A 23423-nucleotide genomic window follows, 5' to 3' on the forward strand; every position below is an offset into this window, starting at 1 on the left:
GGTCCGGCCTGTGGATGGGCACAGCAAGATGGGAACCACGAGGCTGCCAGGCTGGGACCCCTCCCTGGAGCCCCTGGCACCGGGGGCGAGTGCATCCCCTCGGGTGGTGCACACTGGCCTGGGCAGCCGGCACAGCCTGGCATGGGCACATCTGATGGCTGAGCCAAGTAGCTTCACCAAAAACACAAGCTGAGGCCGGAGGATGGGCTGCTGCAGTCGGCGCATCCCTTTGGCATCCCCGGTGACACCACTGTCACCGTTCCCTGCTGCTGGCTTAGCCCATAGCCCAGTCCCAGTGGCTGTGGCTTCCCACCATCCCTCCCCAGGGGACGTGGGGACAGGGGGCCAGGAGCGTCTCTGCTCCCCTTGTGTAGCCAGAGTCTCCAGGGCTGTCCTGTCCCCTGGTCACGGTGCCACGGTGCCACCGAGCCCCGCAAAGCACTTCCCCCGCTTCCACACCGGCACAAGCCAAGCCTGGGGAAACCGGGCTGGTGCAGGTGGCTGGTGACGCCGTGCAGGCAGGAGGTGCTGCCAAACGGGCAAAATCCACAAAGCCGTGAAACAGAGAATACAGCTTGTTCCCCACCTCGATTTCTCGCCCTGCTGGTAACCGTGGGTGGCAGCCGTACGGCAGCGGCTGAGCCCTGGGCCCGGGCACACGGCAACGGGCAGCGACGGAAACCTCCTTGCAGAAGGATTTTTAAATGAAACGTGCCCTGCAAATCCCCAGGTTGATGGGATTAGGATGGGAAATGGGGCGCCTCAGGAAAACCCAAAGAAAAATCCCACTGGAGGTGGAGGGCAGAAAACCCGGCTCCGTTCCCAGCGCTACCGCATTTTGGATGCAAATAAAGAGGTTTCCTCCCGAACGGAAATCAATACCGGGCTGGGGATAAAGTCTCTGGCAACAGGGACGCAGTTTGGTGAGTCCTGGTGTGGTTCGTTTTTAAATCCCTCCACGGATTCAGACCATCCGCAGCCGCCAGACCCAGGGCCAGGCAAACTGGTGGACCAGGAGCCTGGCACCCACAGCCAGAGCCTCCGCTGCCACCACATCGGCACAGGCAACGCTTCGTCTCCTTCGCGGTGATGGAGGAGGCGACAGGAGAGGCCCGGGAGCCACGGCATCGCCGCTTGGCTGCCGGACCCTGACACGCGTTTTCCCCGGTTTGGTAAACAAAGGGCCAGCACCGAGCGTGCCACCAGCCCCGCCGGACATCCCCGCGCCTCGCCAGGGCTTCCCGCCTCGGTGGCTGCTCCGTGGGCAGCGGGTCCTGCACACGAGGGGATCCCATCCCGCACACGAGGGGCTCCCATCCCGCACACGAGGGGCTCCCATCCCGCACATGAGGGGTCCCCATCCCGCACACGAGGGGTTCCCGCCGCCCAGCACGGTGCGATCCCCGCACCGGGAGGGATGCGTGGCGAGGCGAGCGGCGGCCGCCGGAGCGCGAGGCAGAGGAGAGGGGGAGGCTGCTGCTGCAGCAGCCCCAAAACACGCGCACACAAAAGCCAGCCCTGCTCCGCTCCCGCGTCTGCAGCATCTCCCTGCAGCTGCGCCGCGGCCGAGGCCGTAACACGGCGCCTTACATAACAGCCTGCGCCCCGAAACACCCGCTCCCCGCGCCCCGCCACCTCGCCGAGCCCCACCGGCTCTCCCAGCCCAAGGGGCCCCCAGTCCCCCGGGCAGGCGGCCCAGGCAGCGGGGGGTGCTCAGCCCTCGCCACCGTCTTCCCCTCTCTGCCCATCCCCATTATTCCTGTTGTTACCATTCCGTGTCCATCCCAGCGATGCCCCCGGAGCCAGCGCAGCCCCCCGGATTCCTCCGCACTCCGACAAAATGCCGCCCGGCTGCGGCAGCGCCTCGACCCCCGCGCCCGGACGGCTCAGCGCGGGCAAACGGGTCGGGTCGGGCCGGGCTGGCGGAGCCGGGAGCCCATCGAGTGGCACTTCCCGGTAACGAGGGGATGCTTCGCTCGGTGCGCCGGCACGGGCAGCCGGTGCGGGGCTGAGCCGGAGCCGAGCGGGGACCGCGGCGGCAGAGCGCGGGGGGCTGCCCGGGAGGGACCCCCGAGGGCACCGCGGGGGGCTTGGGAGAAGCGGGGAGGGAGCGGGGGCACGGCGGGGGGTGCGGTGCCGGGCGGCCCCGGGGCTGCGGCACTCACCGGGGTCGAAGTGGGAGCTGAAGGCGAGGCTGGGGCTGAGGAAAGCGGCCGACATGGCAGCGGCGGCGGCGGCGGCGAGGCGGCCCATGGCGCGGCGGCGGCGGGAGCCTCACGGCCGCCGGCTGCCGCTGGCCCCGCGCTGGGCACGGCGGCGGCGGCGGCGGCGGCGGCGGCGGCTCCTCCTCCATGGCGGCCGCCGCGGCCCCGCGCCCCGTGCCCCGGGGAGGGGCCGCGCCGCCGCCGCCGCCGCCGCCGAGCAGCGGGCTCCGGCGGGCGGGGGCGGCAGGTGGCGGAGCCGCAGCCCCGGGCCCGCACCGGGACCCGCCGCTCCCCCGGGACGCGCCACCGCCGCCCCCGCGCGGCCCGGACGGGGCGGACGGGGCCCGCCGGGACCCCCCCCGGGAGCGGAGCCGGGATCCCCCGAGGGGCAGCCACCGCCCCCCAAGCCCCGCGGAGCTGTTCCGGTGCTGACCCGCCCCGGGCACTGCCGGCTTCCCGGGACCGGGGACGGGACCAGGGATGGGGATCAGGGACGGGACAGGCGGCTGTGCCCTCCAGCCGGTCCCTCGCCCCCCAGCCAGCCCCACGCATCCCCCCGCAGCCCCGCGCACCGCATCACCGCGGCCCCGCAGCCCCCAGACCCAGCCCAGGACGGCGGCCAAAGCCCCTCCGGCAGCACCGCACGAAGCTGCCGGGCCAGCCCCGCGGTGCGGGGTCCCTGTCGGGCCGGGGGGCTGCCCCGCTGCGGGGCCGCATGGCTCGGCCTCGTGTGCTCGACGCCGCAGCCCTGGCACATGGGACTGTGCCCTCCAAATGTGGGATCCTCTAAAAACCGCCTGGCAGGGAACAGCCCCCGGCTTCACCCGCGGCCCTTAACCAGCTCCCCAGCAAAGCTGCGGGTGCCACAGGTCCCCGAGCCCACCCAGCCCCGGAGAGCAGCTGGGACCCAGGCTGGACTTCGCTTCGGGGTCATGGTGGGATGGTCCCATCCCTGGGAGCCCCCGTCTGGGAGCCGCCGCTGCGGGACATCGGCCCACCCCGCACGGGGCTCAGCTCTTGGCACGGGGCTCGCGCTTCACCACAGTCGGGTTTAATATTTAAAACCAAATTTTGCGTCCACGATTAATTTTTTACAAGGCTTCAAGCTTGCAAAGAACACCACGCCGCACATGTCACGTCGCCACAAATAGATACGGGGCTGGAAAAATTACAGACTGCTGGGAGAATAAACACGCTCCCATCAGCCGGAGCCAGCTCGCTTCTCCCGAGCCTCCGCGTTCCGCTGCTCCGGAGCGGCTCCGACCCGCGCAGCCACGAGGTCTCTCTACGAGGGGTAGCAGGGCACCGCTGACCCCCTCATCATGCATTTTGCTTTTGGTGCACCCTGGCTGGGGCACAGCCCATGGCATCCCACTGCTCCCCACTGCCCCGCAAGCCACCCCACAGGTCCCTGATCCCTCCTGTCCGTGCAAAGGGCCACGTCCCTGCGTGCCTGCTCAGCGCAGCCTGGGAGCCCCCCGAGCTGCCCCATTTGCCTTCCCGGGCCTCAGAGCAGCTGAGCAAACCCTGTGCTGCCCCCCCACACACAGTGCCCGGCACCCTCGGGGGGGAATTTGGGCGTTCTTGGAGCTGCGGTGGCATCTGCGCCCACTGGAGCAGCCGTGGTTTCATGGGGAGCAGGTGGCCACGCTCTGCCGGGGCGGTTTGCACAGCCAGACCCGCTCCTGCGTGGCTGAGCTGGCACCGGCTGAGTCACGGTGAGCCTGGATGCAGGTGGGGGTGGGTGGCTGCGCAGAGCCCCCACCAGCACCCACCAGCTCGTCCCACAGCCTGTGCTGGGTGCCCATCCATCCCAGTGCCTGGAGCACATGCAGATGGTCCCGATGGCGGGGCGGCAGGGGGACGAGCTCGAGGCCTTCCCATCGCTGGGCAGGAGCAGTGGTGGCTTCAGCGAGTGGGAGGGGATGAAATCACCTGGGCATCATGTTCGGGGGTGACGGGGCAGCTCCCTGCAGAGGCAGCCCCGGTGCCTGGCGTCCCTGCCCTCCCGGCATGAAGGAGCCCAACACAGCCTGTGTCTGGGGCAGGATGGGATGGGAATGAGGATGAGGATGGGAGTGGGATGGAGATGAGGATGGGATAGGGAAGAGGACAAGGACAGGGGTGGACTGGGGCTGGGATAGGGATGGGGATGGGGGGTGAGGATGCGGTCAGGCGGGGACGGTGCCTGCCCAGCCCGGCTGCACTGCCCTGCCCTCCCTGGGGAGACCTGGGACCCTCAGCTCAGCCAGGACCCTGCGCATGGCAGTCCCATGCCCGGGCACCCTCCTCACCCAGTGACAGCCCTGGTGCTCAGCCCAACCGGTGTCACCTCCTTGGCCGGGCAGTGCTGCCGTGTCTCGGGCAGGCGAGCAGCACGCTCGCCCCAATTAGCAGGGGAGATTACCCCGCACGGATCCTGCCGACTTGCTCCGTCTTCCCGGCTGATTTGTCTGGGCCGCGGTTAATCCCCTCCCGGGCAGACACCAGATTGAGCCGCGATCTCTGCGCGGCGGCTGCCAAAAGCACCCTGCGCTCCTGACCTCCTTCCCGGCGCCGCGGTCGGGGCCGCCGGCAGCCAACGGGCTCCGCTCATCCCACCTAATCCCGGGCTGGGGGCAGAAGGGCTCCTTAATTGGGGATCTTTGGCAGAGCCGGCGACGGCCGCACCGCCACCGAGAGCCTCGCTAACCGCCCGCCGTGCCGCTGGCCGGCAGGGACAGAGCTTGTGCCACGTGGCCAATAGCCCCAGTCCCAGCAGACCCCTGGGGGGGTGGGGAGGTGGGCGTCGGGTGCTGGTGCAGCGGCAGGGCGCAGGCAGCGATCCGGCGAAAACCTGCATCCCCGGTTATGCAACGTCGCTGATTTATTCATGCCTGAACCGGGCACTGGCCTAGAAATGAGCCTCGGCGGTGCTGGGGAGGGGCAGGGCTGGGGAGATGCTGGGGGAGCCCCGGGGGAGGGCTGAGCCGCCAGGGAGGCTGCGGGAGCACGGGTGGGCACGTGGGGCACCCAGGGGACCGTGCACGGGTGCTCACCCCACAGTTGGCAATGCCAGACAGGGGCACAGGGTGCTGCCATCCTACCCAGGGCCAACGGGGCCGGGACTGGCAGCACAGGGTCTGGTTCCCTCTTCTGCTCCCGTGCCAGATTTCATGTGATTAACGGATTTAACCAGAGCAGCGCCCAGCCGGGGCAGGAGGCGCCGGCGAAAGGCTCTGGGTGGCCCAAGCGGAGGCTGCGGAGGAGCAGAGGACGGAAGCGACGCTCAGGAAACAGGCGTCAGAAAAGCAGCAACAGTGAAAACAAGCACCGTGCCCAGCGGGGCCGCCTTCTCCTCCCCGGCCTCGCTGCTCATCCGGGTGGCCAAGAGCAGTCGCTCGGCGAGGGGGAAGTGGGCACGGGCATGGCCGGTGGCTCCACCAGCCCAGAGGGGAAAGGAGCGGGGCAGGACCCGGGCACCCTCTGCCAGCAGCACCCCGGGGCTGGAGGAGCCAGCGTAAGGGGTGTCCGTGGGCTGCTGGCACCCCTGGGCGCCTCAGGACCATGTCACCCCTGGGAGCTGCAACCGGGAGCCCGCGCCAGGACAAACGCCAGCGCTGGGAAGCGGGTGAGCTCCTCTGCAGCTTCCCGGGGCGACCAGGGGCCCCTCCGCCCCTCACCCTGCAGCTCCACATTGCCGTGGGGTCACCCCGCTGTTTTTCCCCGGGAGGAAGGGGTGCTCTGGCAGCGGGAGTCCCGGCTGGCAGGAGCAATGGGAAACCCACTGGGACTCCGATGACCAAAAATCTGCTGGCCCCTGTCCCGAGCCCCGGCCTCCGGGGAGGGAAGAGGCTGCCGAGGAGCGGTCGCACACTCCCGCCGAGAGGAAACAGATGCCGCTGGCCCGGCCCAGGCATTTCCCGTCGCTGTCACGGGTGCCGACAGATTTGCAGGTAGCCAAGGCTGCGGGACCACATCCTGCCCCGGCCGTGCCTCCCCGCATCATCCCGGATATTTCGTTTTAGGAGGGGAAGGACGGCACAGATCAGGGAGCTGGGCACCCTCAGAGCCAGCACGCGCAGGCTTGGGCTGCGGGGTGATGGCTCCCACCTCTACCCATCCCTCGCCAGCTGGTGGGAACAGTGGAGAACACGAGTTCTGACCTGAAAATTTCCAGCTGCTCTCAAGAGGAAGCTCCCGTCCCCCAGCTCGGCCCTGGCTCGCAGCTCCCACACATCCCACCCTGGGGAAGGTCTTGGGACGCAGGAACAGGGGGTAGGGAGGGTCTGCTGCCCGCTCATGCCCTGGCACCGATATGTGCAGGGAGGGACAAACACACCAACAAAGAAGCGGCGGATGCCCGTGGGGCTGAGGCCCCCCCATCCCCCGGGGACAGGACAAACAGAAACAGAGTAGAAACCAGCGCAGGTTTATTGTTAAAACACAACCACCCAGCACCGGAAGGCTGCCCACGGCACCGGGAGCAGGCTGTGGAAAACAAGGATGGAGGGGAGGGAAGGGAGAGCCTAAACCCAGTCCCACACATCCATCACTGTCTGCTGCCCCAAGCGTGGGTGCGGCGGGCACCCTGGAGCACCCCCAGCCCTGCCCGGCGCGGTGCTCATGCGGTGCCCAGCAGCTGCTTCCGCTGTTGCTCCAGGAGGGCTTCCAGGCGGTCGGCTCTCTGCACAGCTGCCTGCAAGAGAGCACAGGACAGGGAGAGCTCGCTGCGCCCCGGGGCAGAGCCGCGGCCCGGGGGGGCAGGGGGGGGTCGGGGCTGGCCACCCCCTCACTCACTTCGTACTGCTTCCGAAGGCTGCTCACGCTCTCCTCCTTCCTCACCACCGCTGTCTTCACCCTGAGCGCACGGACACAGAGGGGCTGAGGACCCCGTCCCCAGTGCCCAGCCCCAAAACCAGCCTGGCCCCGTGCCCCAGGAGGGCGATTCCAGCACTGGGGGAGTGCAGCCCCTCTCCCCCCGCCCCAGCACGCTGCAGCGGGCCAAAAAGCAGCAGCTCTGCGCCCGAGGTGCCATTCCACGCTAGAAGTGCCTGTGTTCCCTTGGCGAGCGTTACATAGTTCGGATCAAGTCAGCCAGAGGAAGGAGGAGACATCAGCTCCACAGGAGTTAATTAATTAACAGGACCCAGGGAGGGTTTTTCCCTGGGTTCTTCCCATTGCTCAAGCCCACGGTTGCTGCCTCCTGGCTGGACTCTTCCCCGCGGCTCTCAGAGCACCAGACTTTGCGTTTCAGCCTTTGCCAGGCTGTACGTGAGGGATGGAAGTGCAAAGGGGAGCGCTGTTATCTCATACTCAAGGTAGGACCCTGGCTCTAGGAGCAGGAATCACTTGGCAGGATCTGGGAAAGCTGGACGAGCTCCATGTGCTTTCCCAGATCCAACAGCCTCTCGTTGCAGCTGGGGGTGAGCAGCTCCATACAGACCCCGACAGGAGGGACGGCTCTGCCCCACGCAGAAAGAGCTCCCGAGGGAGGCAAGGTGCTTCCCCTTCCGATTCTCCCTGCACTTGCAAAATGCCTCCCCGCAGGCAGACTCCAGGGGAGAAGAAGCCCCACGGTGCTGCCCAAGGCTGAGCCCCGCTCCCAGCACCGGGAGCCGAACACCACGGCACAGCCCAGAGCCCTGCGGGCATGCACAGCCCCTGCCCCCTGCCAACCAGGTCTTGGGGTGCTGTGCAGCCGACAGCCGGGGTCCCCAGAGCTTTTTGGGGATGGCGCAGCTGCCCTCAACCTCCAAGCCCAGAGCCAGCAGTGGGCTGCTCCCTCCCCGATGCTCAGTGGGGGGAAACGGGTTGCCTGGCCCCTCCAGAGCGGCAGATCTGCACAGCAGGTGCCGTGGTTGTGATCACAGGTATGGCACACTCCCTACAGCGGAGCCCTCCAGGAGCTGGCCGTGAGCCCGGCCGGCTCGCCGTGCTCCTGCCAGGGAGGAACCGCAGACGGAGCCGTGCACCACTGGCTTCTCCTGGCAGGAGCCCTCATGCTGCTCCGGCCACCCGGCCTGACACTCGCGTCCTCCAGGCGCCCAAGGGGAGGGGACAGGATGACACGGAGCAGGCTAGAAGTCCCAAGGGCCAGAGGATTCACGATGGCTGAGCAGGCAGCCAGCTCGGGGGATTCTGCTGCCGTTTTGCCCCAACAGGACTGGAAGCCATGCCCGAGGATGCAGCACTGCGGACACGCTCCTGCAACGCAGCCCGGGCCAGCTCTGCACCCACAGCCCCAGCTATGAGCCCAGCCTGGGGCAGCGAAGCCCAGGCAGCCTCACCTCCTGTGAACCTCCTCCAGCTCTTCGTCCTTCTCCCGCAGCACTCTGTCGAGCTCCAGGCGCTGCCGGGCTCTCATCTCTGCCATCTCCGCCTTTAGCCGCTTGTTCTCCTCCTCTGTCCCCACCAGCCTCTCCGCAAACTCCTGCCGGATCACTTCTGCCAGGCTGCTCCGCTCCTGGGCCAGCTGGTCCCTCATCTGCAGCGGGGCAGAGATGACATGGAGGCGCTGATGGGCACAGGGCGACGGAGCCAGGCAGGGCACGGGGCAGGGAGAGGAGCCCCAGGCTCTGCTCCTCACCCACCTTCCGGATCTCCTCCACCTCCTGCTCCCTGTGCTTCAGCAGGCCCTGCAGACGAATGCTCTCCCCCTCCAGCTCTGCCAGCCGCCCCTTCAGCTCATTGCAGCGCTCCTGCAGCTTCCGCTCAGACCTCTCCAGCTCCTGGAGCTCCACCTCATACTTGTCTCTGATCCTCTTAATCCTAATGGGAGGAAAGGACAGGGTGGCAGGGACCATCCCAAGCCACCTTCTCGCTGCAGGATGGACCGCGACACAGTGGTGAGGAGAGGGGGATCTGTCCCACGGGAGATCCAGGGCTGTTTCCTCAAGCAAGAGGTAAACTTGGCCCCACCGGCCGCTCCTGACAGTGCTAACCCTGCTCACACCCGCGAGCTCCAGTGTCCAGAGCTCAGAAGGGCTCTGGGAAGGGGACGAGCCACAAGGAGCTGGGACTTGCAGGATCCTTCCTCCCTCGCCCCCCTACCTGTTCTCTGCTGCCCTCTCGCACTCCTCCTTGGCCAAGGACATGTCGGTCTCCAGGCGCTGGATCACCAACTCGATCTCTTTGTCCCGCTCCTTCCTCACCTCCTCGCGCAGCTCCCGCTCCCGGGAGAGCAGCCAGGCTTCCTGGGGACAGAGACGGCAAACGCTGCCTCAATCCCTCTCGGAGCCCGAGGGTGGCACCTCTGGAGAAGGGCAGCCCTCGCCGTCACCTCTTTCTTCACATAGTTCGCCTCCCAGGCCTGCTTCTCCATCTCCAGTCGGTCTTTCAGCAACTTCACTTCTGCCTGCAGAGAGACAAGAAGACAATCGCTCAGCTCCGGCAGCCGCGGCACCCTGGCACCGCCCCGGTGGGGCTACGGGGCTCAGCGGTGCCAGCATGCGTCACCACAGCCATGTGCTGGGGCCCAGACCGTTGGCACCCCAGAACAGCAACCCAGGCCCCAGAGACAAGAGGAAAAGCAGACCTGATGCCGCCGCTCCTGCTCCTCCTTCTCCTTCGCGTACTCCTCCTTCAGCGCCCTGGTGACGGCCGAGCTGCTCGCTTCCAGCTGCTGCCGCAGCTCCTCTGCCTCCGCTCTCTGCCTGCCCGCACACGGACCCAGCTCCCAACGTCCACGCTGGCCCAGCCTCGCCACCCCCTCCTCGGGCTTGGCCCCCCTCAAGCACCAGCCCTCCTCCCATCAGCAGAAACTAGACCCACTGCTCCCGAGCTCGGGGCTGCTCCAGCCCTCGGCTGCAGTGCGGACACTGGTGCCAGCCCTGCTGCCAGCCCTGCTGCCAGCCCTCTCACCTGGCCGCTTGCTGGCTGAGCCGCTCCTTCTCCTCGGCCACCTCTGCGTAGAGCCGGCGCCGCTGCTGCTGCAGCGCCTGCTCCTCCTGCTCCAGCTGCTGCTCACATCTGCGGGGCAGAGCAGCCTCAGGGATGTGCCTTTGGGCATTCGTCCACCTCCCCACCCTGCCCCATCCCATCCCATCCCATCCCATCCCATCCCATCCCATCCACAGTTGACCAAGGGCTGGCCCAACTCCAGAGGATGCCCCTGGTTCACTGGCATCTCCCACCTCAGGCTGCTGGAGAGAAAGGGGCTGCTCCCTGCGGATTTTAACTGCTGCAAATATTGGGAACCCACTGGCACAAGGGTGCTGGACGCCACCCCCATGCTGTGAGCCCCACCCCACTGCTGAGCCCCCCACTGCAATGACGTACCTCTGCCGGGCCAGCTCCCTCTCCCGCTGGCTCTGCTCCTCCTTCTCCCGCTCCAGCAGGCCCCGCAGCTCCTCCGCCTGCCGGCTGTAGTGCCGGGCCGCCCGCTCGTCCGACTGCAGCAGCTCGGCTTCATGCAGCATCTTCAGCTTCCTGATGTCCTGCCTGTGCTTGGCGATGAGCTTCTGGATCTCCGGCTCCAGCCCTGGGGCAGCGGGAAGGACAGTTACTGCTCGGCCTCGGGGCTGTCCAGACACCAACACCGGTGCCCTCGGCCCTGCCAGCTGGCGAGGAGGCTGCGAACACCTCGACTGGCAAAGAGGGACTGGTAAAAAGGGGGGGCGAGCACGCACAGGCTTTCTTGCCCTCTGGCATCTGCCCCTACCCCTCACAGGGAGCAGAGACTGCCCGCGCTGAGCAGCTCTTCCCTGAGCCACCAGCAGCTCCTGCAGACGCGGCCCCTCGCCCGGACCAGCAGTGACCCCCACACCGGCCCAGCTCCAGCCGCTGCCAAGGGAACGTGCCCGCACCTTTCACAGTGATTTCCTTGATCTTTTTGGTCTTCTCATCGATCCACTTCTCCCGCTTGATTTTCTCGGTTGCGCTCATCAGTTCCTTCAGTTTCTTGATCTCCTGTTTGGAAGCAAACGGGAAACCTTCAGGGATAAGCCAGGGGAGGAAATCCCCGAGAGCATGGGAGCCCGGCTGTTGAGAGCGAAGTCGCAGGCAGGAGCAGACGGCCCGAGCTACGTGCAGACGACTCGCACAGCCCCAGCCAGGCACGTTCTCCCAGTCCGGAGAAGCAGCCCGAGGCTTTCCCAGTGCCTTCTCTCTCTCATGGGAGGGGGCTGCTGCCACCCCCCAGACCTTGAGCACAGGGGAAAGAGCAAAACCCTTGGGAAAGCACTTGCCGGCTGTGGCTGAGACACGAGAGCACCTACAGAGGGGAGAGGGGAACGTGGGGCTGCCAACGGTCCTCACGTGCCAGGCAGCCCAGCTGCCAGCAGATACGTGGTTGTGTGCCAGGATGCCACCTTCTCCCACCTTCCCTCTCCCTGACATGGAAGAGTCTCCGGCAGGAGGGCAGACAGACGGACAGGCACAGCTCCCAGCACTGCGGCACCGATCTCCTGCAGCACCCCAAAACTCTTCAAAGCCACGAAGGCTGCACAGCCCCAGTGCAGCCGTGGCACAGCCCTGGTACAGCCCCGGCTCTCGCTTCCTCTGCCTGTGTCTATCTCCTCGCTCTCCTCTCCAGCAAAAGGGCTGGAGAAACACCCACGTTCTGCTGCCCACGGAGCTCTTCCCCAGCACTCCCGTCGGAAAAAGCTGCTCGACGCACTCGGCCATGTACTTCTGTGCTGGGGTTTCTGGCGAGAAAGGCACGGGCCGACGGAAGGCCCAGCCTGGCCAAACGGGCTCCGTTTGGGCACGGGCAGATGAGGTCTGCACGCAGGACGTGGGACGCGGCACAGCTCCGCAGGACGAGCGTGCGGCTGGGCACCCAGGAGCTCGTTCCCTGGTCATCGTGCGGGGAACAGCAGGGGGCTGCCCGCGCAGCCCGGGACTCGCTCTTAGGGAAAAAAGAGCAGGAAAACGGGCACGGGGAGACAGGGACAGCCTGCAGGCAGCAGCGGAGCACGCAGCCCGGGGCAAAGGGGCTCCATCGCGGGGCCGACCCTGCTGCGGAGCGGGGAGCTCCCAGCCCAGCCCCGCTGCCTGCAGGTGCCAACGGGGCCGGAGCGGGCACAAGAGCAGCAGGGCAAGGCACAAAAAAGAGCAAAGACCACATTTACCTCGCAAAAGGGGCCCAAAGTGCGCCAGACCTGGGGAGAAAGAAAGGAGGGGATGGAGAGAGAAGGGGAACCGCAGTCACAGGGGAGAGGGGCGGCGGGAGAGGAGAGGGGCAAAGCCAAACAGCCGTAGGCAAGCGCTGCGGGCAGGGCAGGCGGGGGTCCCGCAGGAGTGGGGGGGGCACAGCCGATTCCGGCGGTCACAGGAAAGCCCGGCAGCACCGCTGGTGACGGCGGCTCTGGGGCAAGGGCAGGGCCAGGGAGCGTGCCGCGTGGCCGGGAGCCTGCTCTGGCGACCAGGGGATGCCCACGGGGACAAACGTTACTCCGTGGCTGCCCTCCACCACGCGGAGGAAGCAGGGAGCCATAGGGCAGAGCCGGGAGCCCGGCTCACCGGGAGCACGGCCAACACAGAGGGCACAGAGCAAACACAGGAGGGTTCCTGGGCTGTTCCCACTGCAGCTGCCCTGCTGCGAGCAAAGAGCGAGGCACCATGGAGCATCTCCTCTGCCCTGCGCAGGCTGCAGCGGCCAACCCAGCCCCGTCCCTCCAAGGGAAGGGGCACCAAGCACAGCAACATGGCGCTGGCTTCTTCCTCTTGGCTTCTTCCTCACGGCTGGGCTCCAAACTCACCCTCAAACAGCACGGCAAAGCGAGCCTGCGCTCCGTTTGGTGAGGGCATCCCTGCCAACGCCTGCCCCGCTCCAGAGCCACGGGCTCGAGCTCGGCCATGAGGCCAAAGGGGAGCGGGGCCGGGATCAGCCCCGTGGCAGAGCAGCGAGCCCGCAGAGCTGCCCTCCTGCCAGGCCTGGCACAGGGCAAGCCGAGCTGGCCGGGTTTGCGGGTGAGGGAGCTCTGCATGGTCCCGAGGGAAGCTGCCAGCCGCTCCCACGAGCCGGCAGCACATCCTCGCCGGGGAAAACAGCTCTCCATGTGTTTGGGTGGTGGTCAGGGCAACAGCCCAGCAAAAGCCACGGAGGCCTGGGGTACTATTGCTCATATACTCCATGTTCCTTTACAATCTTATCCCCACTGAGCTCCGAGAGCAGCCCCGCTCCCACAAAGGGAATGGAGGTCACCCAGCTTGGGAGGATATGGCCACAGGTACAAATTCCTCTGTGGCATCAGGTTTGTGCCAGCACGTGCTTTCCCCTCTGCCGCAGCGAGATCCCCCAGTCGCCCCCCAGCCAGGGGAGAGCTCTGTCCACAGCAGCAGGTGTGGGAAGGGTCTTTCTGAGCAGACTCCCTGGCACCTGGCACTGTCTCTTGCTCAGTCCCACGCACCTGGCTTTGGGCAGCAGAGGACGGCAGCCTCTTGGGGAGCCAGGGCAAAGCTCCGCGGGTGACACGGACCTTCTGTGCACAGAGAAGGGCTCCCCAGAACGGCCGGAGGTGAGGGAGACCGTACTGCTCTGGACAAAGGCCTCATTTAAGCAAAACCAACCAACACTGGCCATGGCACGTCTGCTCTCCCTGCCCCCTCACCAGCTCATGCTGCTCCTGCATCTGGCTGATCTTCTTGCCGTACTTCTGGTCCACTTGTTTCAGCTCAGCTACCACAGCCTCGCACTTCTCACTCAGCACCTTCTTATCATCAAGGAGCTGGGCAGGGCGGAGAAGGGGCATCAGGCAGAGGGTACAGCCACCTCTGCTTCTGGCCTCAGAAGCACGAGTCCGAGTTGGGAGGAGGGATTACCTGGTCAATGAAGGCCAGATGCCTCTGGATAGCTGCCTCGTACTGTTCCCGCTGCAGCCTGAGCTGATGGCTGAGCTCCTCCTCGGTCTGTTTGACGTGCCGGACAGTCAGTTCCCTCTGCTGAGCCTTTGGGATGCAGGGGAGAAACAGCCACAAGACGTGAGAAGTTACAGCAGCCCCAGCATGTGCACAGCAGATAACTACCGAGCCTGGAAGGCACTGCCAGGCTGGAGCACGGAGGACCAGAGCTGACTCAGAGTCCTGGTACTCACAGGGCCTCACCTCCCACCCCGCTGTAGGCAAGAACGCCCAAACCCCCATGGGACACAGGACAAGAGTTCAGCCCAGGTCCTGACCGAGGGCTTCGGGACTCGTCAGGCCCCTGACAGGGAGCGGAGTTTGGGGAAGGTTTTCAAATCAGGGCGGGCAGCAAGGAGAAATCGGAGAGAAGCCCACGCCAGGCCGGGAAGGACCTCGCAGATCTTTCCCACGCTAACAGTGACCGGGACCAAGGCATGCCCTCGGGCCCTCCGGCTCCTCGGCACTGGCTCCGGGAAGGCTGCAGTACTTCGCTGGGAACATGGATGGGAAGCCCTATTCACAGAGCCCTGACCTCGTGCTTCAAAGCCACGGCCCCGAGAAACATCTGCTGAGGGCTCTCGGCCTTCGCTCCCCACCAAGCACATCTGGCCCACGCACCAGGGCTGTCTGCAGCAGGCTGATGGCTCGCTTCTTCTCCTCCACTTCCAGCTTCAGCCTCATGATGGAGCTCGTGACCTCTGTGGCAACAGCCGACGCCTGCTCCAAGTGAGCCAGCTCCTCTTCCGAGAGGAGACCCTGCAACAGAGGGAAAAAAACGGATTAAAAGGTGGTAGGCACCACCTGGAACCAGGACAAGGAGACGGGGGACCAACAGAGATGGGGTCTTGCTTCAGCACTCACCTCCCGCTGCGTGGCCGAGGCGGCCGACCTGGGCCTCTCCTGTTCCGACTTCTCCATCTCATCCAGGAAGCTGATGATGCTTTGGAGCTTGGCCTCCGAGAGCAGGGCCCCGTCCTCGGGGACCCCCGGGGAGTGGTTCAGCTTCCCAAACTTCTCCAAGTTATCGGCAGTCAGGGAATTGGAACTGGGCTCCTGCTGAGCAGACACAGCTGTGGATGGGCGCCCAGGGGAAGGCTCGGGAGAAGAGGTGCTGGCTCTTCTCCATCGCTGCACCCCAGTGACCAGCCTTATCCTCTGGGCTCACCCCGCTCCCGCCACAGCCCTCCCACGATTTGGCTCCTCCGTTCAGCTGCCCAAGCACTGGCTGCACCAAACATCTCTGCTGCCTTCTCCAGCAGTGAACCAGCTGCGTTTCTCACCCCCCACCACCCAGCAAGCACTGGGAGAGGGCAGCCCACAGGGAACCCGCTCCCACTGGGCAGCCATCACTGCCTGTGGGTGGATGAGATCAGCCTCTGCCCACTGCCTACCCCATCCATCCAGGCACATCTGTCCTTCTTGAAGACCTTCGGTGGGGGCAGGAGCTCTGGCTCTTCCTCCAACAGCCTGAGCGTGTCCAGCAGCTCGCTGAGCGTGACCTTGGACTGAGCCCTGCTGACAGCAGTCACCACCGTCTCCAGATCCTCGCCACCCGTCTCTCTGGAGCTCACATCCTAGGGACAAGACGCACTTTGCAGTACAAGAGTTTGCTGGGTCTCCCCAGAAGTCAACGAAGGCTCCAAAGCCACCTCAGCAGAACAGCTGGTGCCAGGAGCCCCATGAGGCAAAGCCAGACCCACCTGCAGCTTGTCCTCTGCTCCAGGCTCCCGCGAGGGCACGGAGCCAAGCTCTGTGAGGCCCCTTTCCTCTGGCTCTGCAGCTACGGAGTGGAAGTTGGCCTCTGCAGGAACCAGACTGTTCTCAGGCACTTGAGCCAACCAGCCCCTTCAAAGCAGCTCCCCAGAGTGAGAACCACCCCCCACCCTCCTCCCTCAGCCGCTCCAAAAGCATCGCAGACCCACGGAAGGGGCTCACCAGCGTTATTGGCTTTGGCGCCGCTGCCGGCCGGGCTGACGTTCCTCGCAGGGGCAGGCTTCTTCTTCGCCACCCTTCTGCTCTCCTTCACCAGCGCGAGCTCTTCTTCTGCCAAGTGCTTTGCGTCCAAGGCCTTTTGGGCCCTTTTCTGGTGCAGTTCCTTAGGGACAGACGAGCCATCGGCGTCCTGCCCAGCACAGGCTGTGCTCTGACACACACCTGCGCTGCTTTACGTGCCAGCGAGGGCCTGGGAGACAGCCACAACCCACACCCTTGCTGCTAAAGGGTTAACGAGGACAACTCTGCTTAGAGAAAGGGACAGCACACAACAACAGCTCTGAGCAGAAGGGAGGTGGTGGCCAGGGTCTTGCCAGGCTGTTCACAGTGTCCTGTGCTGCTCTGTAAAGGGCCTCCGCGTCCCGAGGGCCACGTGCCACCCAGCGCCGCGCCGCCGCGGAGCCCAGGGGGTTTGGGGAGGCACCAGCACGTGTTCGCTGAGGCTGCTGCAGCATTTTGCTGTCCTCCTGCCGCTCGCTGCTGTGTCTACCCTGACCCTCCCCTGACGAAACACGACTCCATTTAGGGCAAAGAGAAATTAAGGGTTTTTTTTAAATTTTCAGCTATCCAGCAAGCCAATAGGCAACTCCCCATAGTCCGGGCCAGTCCCTCGTCTGCGCCCCAGGAGCACCAGCCCTTTCCTGCAGCAAGAATGGGGCGAAGACAACGAGGTGCCTCCTGCCAGCAGGCACAGAGCAGCGTTCAGCCCACCCTGGCGGGACCCCCTTCCCGAGGGCGGCCCCCTTCCCAGGGCACTCTCATCCCCGGCCGCTCCGAGGAGCTGCAGTTACGGTCTTTCTGTTTCAACATGGTCACCCTTTCCCCAAGAACCGGATCGAAACCAGCACTGTCTTCACACGCTCCGAACGAGCTGCCAAGGCTTGGCAGGAGCGCAACGGGAAACTGCTCTACGGCACCTCCATCTCCGTAGGGAGCGCTCCGTTTCCAAGGCTGGCTCTAATTCTGCTTCGTGCAAAGCCCCCAGAGATGCAGGCGAGAGGCCCTCTCGCTGCCTTGCGAGAAGATGCCAACTAACTGGTCTCATGCAGACCACGACGCCCTTGCCTTGTCCCTACCTGGATGGCGGCGCGTCGTGCCAGGCGCGCCTTCTCCTCTCGGATCTTCCGGCGTTCCTCATCCTTCCTCTCATGCAAATCCAGAATATTCCCTTCCTCCATCCGCTGCTGCCTTTCCTTCCAGAGGGGAGGGTCAGAAATGTTACTGAGAGCTCTCCAGCACCCACCACCCACAGCAGACAAGTGGGAAAGGGCACAGCGCACCTGAGGTCACCCCATATCCCGGCTTTCCATCCCCCCAAACCTTCCCTCCATGCAGGTGAGGAGCCCTGAGAAAAGCTTCACTTTGGAGCTGCTTATTTTCTTTGGATACTAAACGTAATTATTAGTCATCTGGGTCTGAAACCACCAAGGAGACAAGGCTTAAAAATAGACTCCCACGTGCCAGAGCTGTGGTACTCTTCGTTACTGGGATAAATAATTCAACACAAAGAAACACAAATAGCTGCGGATGAGTCGTCGCTCTCTAACGAGCCGACTCGTTACTGATTCCCTGTGACGAGCTGAGACAGGGCATGAGAGGGGCATCCCTCCTCCGGCCACCAGCGTGCCCGCGACAATGAGAATCCAGCAGGACTTGTGCTGCGACTGCCAAGCTGCTGGCAGCTGAAGGGTGCTGGTGGAGCGGAGCCGTGCGGTGCTGAGCCCGGCGGCTCCCAGCCTGAACGCTCCCTGGAACCAAACCCGTGCTTCCCCCCACCTTTCTGCGGGACGGGACCCTCCTCAGCTCTCCGGACTGCACGGGGCTGGCGAGATGGAAGCCAAAGCCCCGTCACCCCCGACAGCTCAGGTCGGGGCTGGAGGGTCTGGCGACTAATGGGACTCAAACTCCCCCCGCAGCGAGGGGAGCGGGACACGGGGTCAGAGGTCCGTGGCAGGAGGCGGCGGACGGGACTGACCTCCCTTTTGGAAGCCAGCAAGCGCCCCAGAGCCGCTGCTGCCGCCCGGTGCCGCTGCGAGTGGCGTCGGTACCAGCGCTGGATGGTGACGGCGGCCAGGCTGACCCGCTGGATGAACCTGCGGGGAGAGGGAGGGTCGGCGTGACCACCGGCCGGGCAGCACCACCCCATCCTGCGGCACCGGGACTCCTCCTGTCCCCTCACACCCCTCCTCACCGACCATTCAAGGTGGGAGGAACTTGTGCCTCTGATGAGCACAACTGGAAGCGCAGAGCCAAGTCTCGGGGAGGGTGAATCAGCTGCTGCGGGTGCACCAGGAAGGGCCCTTCCCAAATCCGGAGCCCCACAGGACAAGAACAAACCAGCACCAGCTCCCCTGGAGCTCACCCCTCCACCTGGCACCGTCCTCCTGCCTCTTCCCACCGGCCCTGCCTCACCTCTCTGCCTCCTCCTCGGTCACCTCCGTCCTCCTGTTGTTGTTGCGGGTCACGATGTTATTGCTGGAGAAATTCTTCTGAGACTTCACAAAGCTGCTGCCTTCACCATCCTCATTCGAGGTCGCTTTGACAACGTTGCTAAGGAAGAAGATGAAGCTACTTGGCACCATCCTGCCCTTCCTGTGCCACACCAGCACACAAACACGGGGTGGGCACAGCCTCCACGCCAGGACCTCACCGCACTTACTTGAGGGAGCTGGGCGCCTGGTTGGAGCTTTTGGGCGCAGGGCCCTTCTCGGTGGTGGAGTAGTTGTTGTGCACCATGGTGGTCACACAGTTGCCCATCGCGCCCTTGTTGCTCCTTTTGCGGAGAGAAGACGCGGTATTAGGAGCCGCTGGATCCGCAGGGGACAGCATGCACCACGCACACCCCCTGCGCTGCAACCCTCCACCCGACCGCCAGCACGCGGAGCAGTTCCTCCCAGCACCAGACCGGCTCCGGTTCAGCACTGCCCCTCTCACCTGTTGTTGGCGGTGAAGTTGGCTGCCAGGAGCACGGTGGCTTCTTTCCTCCTCATGCCCGCTGGCGGCTGGGCACCGCGGGAGCCGGCGGGGCCCGGGAACACTCGCGGCTGGTCGTCCTGCCACGGGGTCCACAGGCGTAAGCGCGGCCAAGCGCCAAACCCACGTCCTCCAGCACCACCCTCTGCCCTCACAAGCCAGTTTCTCCTCAACACAGGAAACCTGTTCCATCACCGCGGCCTCCAGGCTCTGCCTGCCTCACCAGGAGCACGGAGGTGATGGGACCAAAGCCCTGGGCAGAGCAAGGCCGAGGCAGGCTGGAGGACTGGCCGGGCACGTCAGCCATTCAAACCACACCAGCTTTGACTGCGGGTGAGGAAGGACCAGCCTGACCATCGCAGACCTACCGCCCCATCCTCGGGTCTAGGGAAACCCTCCCAGCCCTCCACCAAACCCAGCCAGCTCCTCGGGCAAGCAGAGCTGCCAGCCCACCGTCCTCACCAAGATGTTCCACGTGGTTTTCTTTTCCGGGGAGGTTTTGCTCAGACTTGCCAGCTTCTTTCTCACCCCAGAACCGCTCTCGAAGAAGGTCAGGAAGTCTCCCATCTGCTCCGAGCTTTAGCCCGAACCCAGGGAGGGCAGGGAGGAGGAGAGAACACATGTTCTGCAGTTAATATTGCATGGAGACACGTGGCAGCAAGACAGCGATAGCAGGGATCCCATCCCACACGGGCTGCTCCAGAAGCACGCTCCGATGGCAGCAGGGCACTCTGACAACCCGCCGCACGCCTGCCAGCGTGACACGGAGGAGAAAAGGGACGGTGAATCCTTGTGCAGTCAGGAAATCCATGAGTGATTTGGTTTTATATAAAGCTTTAAATTTCAGCATGACGTGTGGAGAGTATGTTAAAGGGATGGGCACAGGGCAACAAGAGAACGGAAAATCACGACTCGGAGACAGCCCTAGGAGGTCACTGGAGACGGAAGGAGAAGTTTTGTCTCCTAACGCAGCCCAGCTACAGCCTGGAAGGTCCACGAGGGGCTGCTGGAAGTCACCAGTGCTGTCCCTTGGAATTAAATTGAGCGTCTTTTGTGTCAGAGGCTTCCCAGCCACAGAAATCCCCTCCCTTTCCCCAAATCCTGATCAAGTGACCTTCCTTCCAAAAAAACACTCCCAACAAAATAACAGACTTCTGCTTTCCACAGCCAGGCTGCGACCCCCGACGCGTGTGACAGGGCTCAATGTCCCTTTGTGAAAGGCTCTGGTTCCCCCACGGGACGAGAGGTGGGACAGAGGGTGGGGGTCTCACAGCTGCCTCCACGGGACAGACGGACACGTGCCAGGGGCTGGAGCCGTACCTGCGCCCGCTGTTCACCCGCTGGTTAACCTGGGTGGTGCTGTTGGACCTCCGCAGGTTGTTCATCGCCCGGGACCCCGCGTCCTCCTGCGGAGCAGAGCGCCACGTTCAGCAGCGATGTTACAGGGAGGCACGGGCAGGTGGAGCGGGGCTGCCTGGCCCAGGCAGACTCCCCCTGTGAGTCAGCCATCCCAGAATAGCACTGCTGGCGGCGCTCCCCTTCCCACCTCCTTCCACACAGCCCCGACACGACGTTTCCGACATCCCCACAGCTGCCAGCCTCTCCTGGAGGCAGAGCACACCACCACCTCGCTCCCTCTTGGGCTCCAGCGCTGCTGCCAAGCCAGCAGGAACGTGTTTGCGTGAGCTCCCCAGCCGAGAAGGGCCGTGCCCCTTACCCGCCCTGGGAACGGGCACAAAGGAACTGCCAGGGCAGCAGGGATCGCTCAGCAAAGAGCACAGAGACTCACCACTGCTGGATCTTAATGGAGCCCAGTAAGGCCCTGGGGCTCACTCACTGCTGAGAAAACACCCACAGCAGCCCCTGCTCAGCGAGACGCCGAGTCCCCGGCTCCTGCCAGCCCTGCCAGGAACGGGGGGTGCTTGGCAAGGAACAGGCTGGGCCTGAAAGCATCCGGCAGAACTCTGAACTGGGGAGTTTCCAGAAGGAAATCGGCACAGGGAGGTGAAGGGCAAGGAAGGGAAAAGGGTGAAGCCTCGTGCTTCCCTGCTCGCCCCTCCAGCCTGATTCTCCCCTCCTGAAGCTGGTACGGCTGCTCTCCGTAAATGTGCAGCCGTGCCACACGCTCCAGGGGGAACCGGGGCCCTCCCCGGTGCCAACTCCTGTCCCTGGCAGCGCCTCTGAGCTCATCCTGCAGGATCAGCGCAGCCGGGAGAGCGGGCGTGCACCCAGGCATCCCATCGCCCGTGCCCGCACGTCTCCCTGCCCCGGGCAGCAGGGGGGCGAAGGACCCTCCTGCCCAGCGCTCACCACAGCGTTCCTCTTCGGTTTGCCGTCGGCGCTGACCGAGACGGAGCGTGCCACGTGCCTGGCGGGAGCGGCGCTGCCGGGGCGCCGCGAGACCGGGGCGGGGAGGCCCGTCAGGCTCAGGTCGGCGCTGCCGGAACCGGGGCCCGGGAAGGAGGAGCCGCTGCGGGTGCTCTTCATGGCGGCCCCCCTGGAAGCACAGGGCAGACGGAGGAGCGAGGGCACCGGGAGCGCATCCAGTCCTGAGCAGCGAGGAAACCGCGGGCTCTGCTCCCAGCTGTCTCCTGCCAACGGCACACAGAGACGGAACCGTTTTCCAACGGGACAAAACACCCTCCTCTGTTGTTTCCACGTGCCAAAGAACCCTGGGCACGAGGCCTGGAGAGGCGCCGGGTGAACCCCTCGTGGTGCCCGACACCAGCGGTCACCTCCTCCTGTCTCTGAGCCAATGTTCCGGCCATGCCATATCCTGCGGCCCCATTTGCAGGCGGCGATGCCCACTTCGGGGCCAGCAGGCGACCAAGAGGGGAAAAAACCCTCTCCCCACCCTGGGATCCCCATTCCGTACGGACCGTGGCGGAGAGAGGATCGTGTGAGCCCGGAACAGCCCCTCTGTCCCGCTCCCCGGGAAGCGATGCTGAACAGGCACCTCCCAAGGGATCCTTCCCCCCCAGGCGCTGCCCACCTCTGCCAAGCAGCTGTCCAGAAGCGGCTGTGCCCTCTCCGCGGGCACAGGGAGAGCTGAGCCCCACTCCCAGCTCAGGAGGCGGCCCGCTCCCTGCTTTAGGCCTTTACACCCCGTCCCACCATGGCCCCCAGAGCCCAGTGCCAGTGCTGCCCGCAGCCAAACAGCACCACGATGCCACTTCATCCCTTTCCGTACTGCTCCCCAAATCGCCCCCAAACCACCTTCCCCCAGCAGCTCCTGTTTCACCCCCCCTTGGCGACCTCGGCAACGTGTCCGACAACGCCGAAACCAACGGCTCGGGCCGGAAACGCCGGGCTGGCACCAGGACAATGGCTCAGGACCAGAGTCCGGCCCCGGAACACCCCGGCTCGAGTCGCCAATGCCCCCAGGCTCCCAAGGCCCAGTCTCCCCAGGCCTCCCAGGTCTAAAGCCCCAGGGCTCCCAGTCTCAAGCCCCAGGCCCCCCCAGTCTCAAACCCCAGTCCCCCCCAGTCTCAAGCCCCAGGCCCCCCAGTTTCAAGCCCCAGAACCCCCCCAGTCTCACGCCCCAGACCCCCCAGTCTCAAGCCCAGCGGGGACCGCACCGAGGGCGAGGCCGGGGCGCGTCAGCCCCGGCCTCGGCCCCCGGCCTCACCCGAGGCCCTGGCGCTGCCCTCGCCGAGCCCCGGGGGTCGTTGCTCGCCGCCCGCCCCCCCCCCACCCCGCCATGCCCGCTCGCGCGCAGCCTACCGCCTCCGCGCGCCCCGCCCCGCCTCGGCCGTTGGGCGGGGCGAGGGGTGGCGGCTGCCAATGGGAAGGGGAGGGCGGGGAGATGGGCGGAGCCGGGGAAGGAGAGATTGATTGGGCGGGGAGAGGGGCGGGGCTTACGGGGAGGGGGCGGGGCTTGTTGAGGAGGGCGGGGAGAGGGGCGGGGCTTGCCCCGCCGGGGCTGGGGGGAGCTGTGGGGCGGGGGGGAGGAGCTGTGGGGCGGGGGGGGGAGCTGTGGGGCAGGGGGGGGAAGCTGTGGGGCAGGGGGGGAGGAGCTGTGGGGCAGGGGGGGGGGAGCTGTGGGGCAGGGGGGGGGAGCTGTGGGGCGGGGGGGGGGGGAGCTGTGGGGCTCCAGCAAGGGCACAAGAAGACGCCACAAGTTCCCAGACCCAAACGTGGGGTTTATTGGTGGGCCCCACTGGGACAGCACCTTCTCCCTGTCCAGCCCCATAGCAGGGGGGGCTGGAGGCAGGGGGGCACCCAGGAGCCCCCATGGCCGTGTCGAGGTGTCCCTAAACCCCCATCTCCCCCGCACCCCTCACACCCTGGCCAAGAGGGGGGGGTGCCAGCAGCCACGTCCTGCCACTGGCCCCGGCAAACTGGGTACTTCTGGCAAAAAAAGCCGTAACATTACCAAAGCCTTGGCACCCGTGGCCATTTCACACCCCGTGTCCCCCCGGCAGCCCC

The 23423-nt window shown here is 65.5% G+C and overlaps 1 protein-coding gene across 1 annotated transcript; it reads right to left on the minus strand.

The window, feature by feature from the left end:
* Positions 1–6746: 6746 nt before the first annotated feature.
* On the minus strand, positions 6747–21482 carry CEP131 (centrosomal protein 131). Its single transcript, XM_086623905.1, has 26 exons — positions 21306–21482; positions 20316–20401; positions 19458–19572; positions 18957–19075; positions 18682–18795; positions 18435–18572; positions 17998–18115; positions 17099–17215; positions 15966–16125; positions 15731–15831; positions 15422–15604; positions 14892–15086; positions 14649–14786; positions 13950–14075; positions 13739–13855; positions 12257–12286; positions 10991–11093; positions 10464–10665; positions 10047–10154; positions 9721–9838; positions 9466–9540; positions 9237–9379; positions 8777–8954; positions 8474–8670; positions 6984–7044; positions 6747–6882 (listed from the first exon to the last, which is right to left on the minus strand). Exons 1-26 carry the CDS (start codon positions 21480–21482, stop codon positions 6808–6810), a joined length of 3294 nt encoding a protein of 1097 aa, XP_086480031.1. The 3' UTR covers positions 6747–6807.
* Positions 21483–23423: the final 1941 nt, after the last annotated feature.

The sequence above is a fragment of the Tauraco erythrolophus genome, chromosome 20, assembly GCF_009769465.1.
Source record: "Tauraco erythrolophus isolate bTauEry1 chromosome 20, bTauEry1.pri, whole genome shotgun sequence".
NCBI lineage: Eukaryota > Metazoa > Chordata > Aves > Musophagiformes > Musophagidae > Tauraco > Tauraco erythrolophus.

Excerpts from the sequence above, each read along its gene's own strand:
- CEP131 (XM_086623905.1), bottom strand. The coding sequence starts at position 21,482 with ATGAAGAGCACCCGCAGCGGCTCCTCCTTCCCGGGCCCCGGTTCCGGC. Across the intron at positions 12,287-13,738 it reads TGCAGGAGCAGCATGAGCTG|GTCTGGCGCACTTTGGGCCC; the intron begins GTGAGGGGGCAG and ends CTTTCTCCCCAG. Across the intron at positions 11,094-12,256 it reads CTTTGGGCCCCTTTTGCGAG|GAGATCAAGAAACTGAAGGA; the intron begins GTAAATGTGGTC and ends GCTTCCAAACAG.